This window comes from Mercenaria mercenaria, unplaced genomic scaffold (assembly GCF_021730395.1).
Source record: "Mercenaria mercenaria strain notata unplaced genomic scaffold, MADL_Memer_1 contig_2921, whole genome shotgun sequence".
NCBI classification, from domain to species: domain Eukaryota; kingdom Metazoa; phylum Mollusca; class Bivalvia; order Venerida; family Veneridae; genus Mercenaria; species Mercenaria mercenaria.
In genome coordinates, this window is record NW_026461013.1 from 52,797 (window position 1) to 58,796 (window position 6,000).

The following is a 6,000-nucleotide window of genomic DNA, read 5'->3' on the forward strand; positions in this document are numbered from 1 at the left end:
AGGTGCAGTGTGTGTTTTTTTAAAAAGATACAGTTGATATTTTTTAATACTGTTATATTCTTTTCAAAGACTTTTAATGGGGGTATGAATCACATTTTGTGATAGGTCTAGTTTAAATCTTGCATTTAACATTACATGTTTTGTTTTACAATGTGTGTTTCTTCAGATTCATGAAAATTTGCAGTCCATGCACGGTGTTATTGGTGGCATGCATCAGACAACACAGATGTTGAAGAAGCAACTTGAGGATTATAAATGTCAAATGGAATTACTTACACCACAGATACAAGCTGCTGGTAATGGTGATATTTTCAGTGTTTTGATAGCCTCATACAGCTCTTTACTTTATAAAAAATCTTGATTCACATCAATAATAAATATTTTCAAAGGCTCTAAATGCCTTTTGTAACAGATGGTGCACAGTACTATTCTAGTATTAAATTGTAACTTGTCCAATTATTTTTTGTTGAACTGTATTTGGCTTTCAGACCGTCAGCCAACTCCTATATTTTAGCTCACCTGTCACATAATGACAAGGTGAGCTTTTGTGATCGCCCTTCGTCAGTCAGCATCCGTCGTCCATACATACTTTCTTGTGAACAGTATAGACACCACATTTTACAATCAATTTTAATCAAACTTGCACACAACATGTATTGGCATAATATCTCGGTTCCTTTTGGAAACTGGCCAGATCGCATCCTGGGTTCCAGAGTTATGGCTCCTTAAAGAGCCCAAATTTGCTGTTTTGGCTTGTGAACACGATAGAGACCACATTTTGCAACCAATTTTAATCCTTTTGAAAACTGGGTAGATCCCATCATGGGTTCTAGAGTAATGGCCCCTTAAAGGGCCAAAGTTTGCTATTTTGACTTTTGCAGCTACAATGTATATAGAAACTTCATTTATGGTTTGATTTGATACAAACTTGCAAAATATCTTTAACAACAATAGATCTTGAATTCCATGGTGAATCCATCAGATCCAGTCATAGGTTCCGGAGTTATGACCCCTGATTGACCCCTAAAAGAGCCAAAATTTGTTAGTTTTTACCTTGTGAACACGACATAAGTGATATTTTACTTTCGATTTTAACCACACATACACACAACTTAAGTCACAATAAGATCTGGGTTCCTTTCGAAAACCGGCTAGATTCCTTCATGGGTTCTAGAGTTTTGCCCCTGAAAGGTGCAAAATTTTCTATTTTGGCCCTTTCAGCCATAAAGAGGTTTCATTTATGCTCTGATTTGATACAAACCTGCACATTATGTTTATGTTGATTATCTCTAAGCCAAGTTCGAAACTGGGTCATTTGGAGTCAAAAACTAGGTCACCAGGTTAAATCATAGGAAAAGCTTGTTAAAACCCTAGAGGCCACATTTATATCCCTATCTGCATGAAACTCAGTCAGAATGTTTATCTTGATGATTTATATGCCAAATTCAAAACAGGCTCATATGGGGTCAAAAACTAGGTCACCACTCAAATCAAAGGAAAAACTTAACATTCTTGAAGCCACATTTATGACCTATCTTCATGGAACTTGGTCATAATGTTTATCTTGATGATATGCCATATTCAAAACTGGGTCAAATGGGGTCAAAAAACTAGGTCACCCGGTCAAATCAAAGGAAAAGCTTGTTAACATTCTTGAGGCCATATTTATGACCCTATCTTTATGAAACTTGGTCAGAATGTTTATCTTGATGATTCCTAGGCCTTTTTGTTCTATATTTTTGTGCTTTCCTATATTTTTAAACATATTCTCATATATTTGAATTATTTCATATGATTTGAATATTTATTGTTACCAACAAAAGGAAAAGGAAAATATCTTTTCAGAATTTTTTCTTTTGCTTTGTTTACTAGAAAAAATTGCAAAGTGATTTGTAACTTTAAAATACGAAACAAAATTTATTGTTCTTTATACAATTATTAATTGAGAAATTTTTTTAGTTAGTCATATTCTTTATGGAAAGTTCACCATTGTTCAGTAGATGAACCCTATTGATTTTGATGTCAGTGGGTCAACGGTCACACTGAATGGTTCAAACCTTTCCCATTCAGTATTGTGAGGGTGACTTGACCTTTCACCAACAAGCTTGACAGGCTCATTGCATTTTGAGGTTAGTGGGTTTAAAGTTAAGGTCACATGACCAATAGTGAAAAACAGGCTTTCAGGTGGCCCTAAAATTTCCTTCTTTTTGACATTTTACTAAAATTTCAAAAATGAAAAAAATTATAAAAGGTCAAAGGGAACTCCTAAAAATATCCTACCTTTAGCTCACCTGAGCACTAAGTGCTCAAGATGAGCTGTTGTGACCGGATATTGTCTGGCGTCGTCTGTCAACATTTGCCTTGTTAACACTCGAAAGACCAGTTATGACCCAATCTTTATGAAACTTGGGTCAGAATGTTTGTCTTGATGACAGTAGCTTGATTGTATGGTCCTCTCCCAAATTTATTCAATAAGGACACTTGACCTCTTTTAGGGGCAATTAGAATTCCATATAGATAAACCTTTACATGACTTTTCATGAACTGCTTGATGGATCTTCATCAAACTTGGTCTGTAGCATCAGTATATTGTCCTCTCCCAAATTTATACAAATTAGATTGCTTGGCCCCTTTTAAAGACTACTAGAGCTAAAAATAGAAAAAAATATTACACTACTTCTTCTCTTCTAATGCGTCCTTTAATAGATTTACATCAGACTTGGTCTGTAGGTTCATTTTATAAAGTCCTCTTCCAAATATGTTCAGAAGGGCTCACTTGGTCCTTTTTATGACTTTATCTCATGAACTGCTTGATGGATCTTCATCAAACTTGGTCTGTAGCATGTTTTAGGGACTAAAACATAAAAGAGAAAAATCTTTAAACAAATTCTTATCATTAATAGCTTCTTGTCATGAAGTTGGTCACAACAACATTTAGAAGAAAAAACAAAACTTAAATTAACTTTTGATGAACTGCTTAAATGATGTTCATAAAACTTGGTCTGAAGCAAGCTGAAATGGTCAATGTTTTTCTCAGGTGAGCGTCTTTGCCCCTTTTGGCCTCTTGTTGTAATTGTATAAAATTTGTGTATCTATTTTTTGTTACAAAGTGTTCAGTGTTTAAACATTTAAGACATAAACTTTCAACCCACTGAAGGGAGCTAAGCATTACTTAATACATAATGCTTTGCTAGGTTACTAAGAGAGGTAATAAAAGTAGGAGAAGTGTAACTCTACTTTGCATGATCCTTTTTTAGCTCACCTGAGCACGAAGTGCTCAAAGGTGAGCTTTTGTGATCGCCGTTTCCGTCGTCCGTCCGTCCGTTGTCGTCAACAATTTGACTGTTAACAGTCTTGAGGTCACAATTTTGGCCCAATCTTAATGAAATTTGGTCAAAATGTTACTCTCAATTAAATCTTGGATGTGTTAGATACTGGGTCATCTGGGGTCAAAAACTAGGTCACCAGGTCAAATCACCTGGTCAAATCAAAGGAAAAGCTTGTTAACACTATAGAGGTCACAATTTTACCCTCAAAAAAATCTTGGACGAGTTTGATATTGGGTCATCTGGGGTCAAAAACTAGGTCACCAGGTCAAATCAAAGGAAAAGCTTGTTAACACTCTACAGGTCACAATTTTGGCCCAATCTTAATGAAACTTGGTCAGAATGTTACCCTCAATAAAATCTTGGACGAATTCGATATTTGGTCATCTGGGTTCAAAAACTAGGTCACCAGGTCAAATCAAAGGAAAAGCTTGTTAACACTCTAGAGGTCACAATTTTGGCCCAATCTTAATGAAACTTGGTCAGAATGTTACCCTTAATAAAATCTTGGACGATTTCGATATTGGGTCATCTAGGGTCAAAAACTAGGTCACCAGGTCAATAAAATCTTGGACGAGTTCGATATTGGGTCATCTGGGGTCAAAAACTAGGTCACCAGGTCAAATCAAAGGAAAAGCTTGTTAACACTCTAGAGGCCACATTTATGACTGTATCTTCATGAAACTTGGTCAGAATGTTAATCCTGATGATATTAAGTTAAAATTTGAATCTGGGTCATTTGGGATCAAAATCTAGGTCACAAGGTCAAATCAAAGGAAAAGCTTGTGAACAGTCTAGAGGCCACATTTATGACTGTATCTTAATGAAACTTAGTCAGAATGTTAATCTTGATGATTTTTTGGTCAGGTTCGAATCTGGGTCATGTGGGGTAAAAAACTAGGTCACCGGGTCAAATCAAAGGAATAGCTAGTTAACACTTTAGAGGCCACATTTATGACCATATCTTAATGAAACTTGGTCAGAATGTTAATCTTGATGATCTTTAGGTCAATAGGTCAGGTGAGCGATACAGGGCCTTCATGGCCCTCTTGTTTATCACATTTTTATGTCCCTCTTCGAAGGAGGGGTATATTGTTTTGCAGATGTCGGTCGGTCTGTATGTAGACCAATCCGTTTCCGGATGATAACTCAAGAACGCTTGGGCCTAGGATCATGAAAGTTGATAGGAAGGTTGGTCATTACCTGTAAATGACCCCTATTGATTTTGAGATCTGTATGTCAAAGGTCAAGGTCACAGTGACTCTGAACAGTTAAACGGTTTCCGGATGATTACTCAAGAACACTTGGGCCTAGGATCATGAAAGATGATAGGCTGGTAGGTCATGACCAGCAAATGACTCCTATTGATTTTCAGATCAGTAGGTCAAAGGTCACAGTGACCAGGAACAGTAAAGCGGTTTCCGGGAGATAACTTAAGAACGCTTGGACCTAGGATCAGGAAAATTGATAGGAAGATTGATCATGACCAGCAGATGACCCCTATTGATTTTAAGGTCATTAGGTCAAAGTTCAAAGTCACATTGGCCAGGAACAGTTAAACGGTTTCTGGACGATAACTTTAGAATGCTTGGGCCAATGGTCATGAAAGATAACAGAAAGGTTCATCATGACTAGCAGATGACCCCTATTGATTTTGAGATCAGTAGGTCAAGGTCAAGGTTACAGTGACCCGGAACATTTAAACCGTTTCCAGACAATAACTTGAGAACGCTTGGGCCTAGGATCATGAAACCTGATAGGGAGGTTGGTCATGACCTGTAGATGACCCCTATAAATTTTGAGGTCAGTACGCTAAAGGTCAAGGTCACATTGATCTGGAACAGTTAAACTCTTTCCAGACGATACCTTGAGAACGCTTGGGCCTAGGATCACTAAACTTAATAGGGAGGTTGATCATGACCAGCAGATGACCCCTGTTGATTTTGAGGTCAATAGGTCAAAGGTCAATGTCACATTGAACCAGAACAGTAGAACTTCTGTTTACAGTGAGCAAAACATTTCTGTTCCCTGTGCAATTACTGAATGCATCAAGGGGGGCATTTTGTGTTCGACGAGCTCTTGTTGTAGCAGTTCACCCAAGAAAAATTTCTCTGAAATTATATCAAAGTCAGATCAGCGCTTTCTGAGAATATTTTGAGTTTTTCTTTTGGTTGCCATTGCACCCAGAATTCTGCTTGGGTGACCTGGATTTGAAGTGATTTGGAAGGGGACCTCCCATGGAATATTCCTGTGAAGTCTGGTTTAAACCGGCATAGTGGTTTAAGAGGATATAGAGAAAGTGGGGACAGACAGATAGATTACTGAGAGATAGACTGACTGATGACGGACATCTAACAATACTAAAAGCTCACCATGAGCACTTGTGTTCAGGTAAGCTAAAAAAACAAAGAAGAGAAATGAAACCCCTTCAGGGCACAGACCTTCACAGTATAAATGTGTGAAAGTTACATCACTTTCCACAAATGGTTTAAGATACCTGCTAATATACAGTAACTTTCCATTAAGCAATCAAGTTGTAAATGGGACAACCGCCAGACCCAACTCTTCTTTGCAACTTCAACCTTCTTCTTCAATAATTAATGAAACCCATAAAGTAGAGTTACAAAACCTGTGCAATGCATGTCAGATCATGACAGAAAACAAGAGCATAAAG

The 6,000-nt window shown here is 37.3% G+C and overlaps 1 protein-coding gene across 1 annotated transcript in view; it reads left to right on the forward strand.

Annotated features, from left to right (window-relative positions):
- The window catches only part of LOC128552574 (uncharacterized), a gene marked incomplete at its 3' end in the record, with an annotated part of 29,310 nt that extends 29,014 nt beyond the window's left edge, over positions 1 to 296 (forward strand). The window contains exon 3 of the mRNA XM_053533626.1: positions 167 to 296. Within this exon, the coding sequence (XP_053389601.1) occupies positions 167 to 296 (130 nt within the window). The remainder of the gene's footprint in view (positions 1 to 166) is intronic.
- Positions 297 to 6,000: the final 5,704 nt, after the last annotated feature.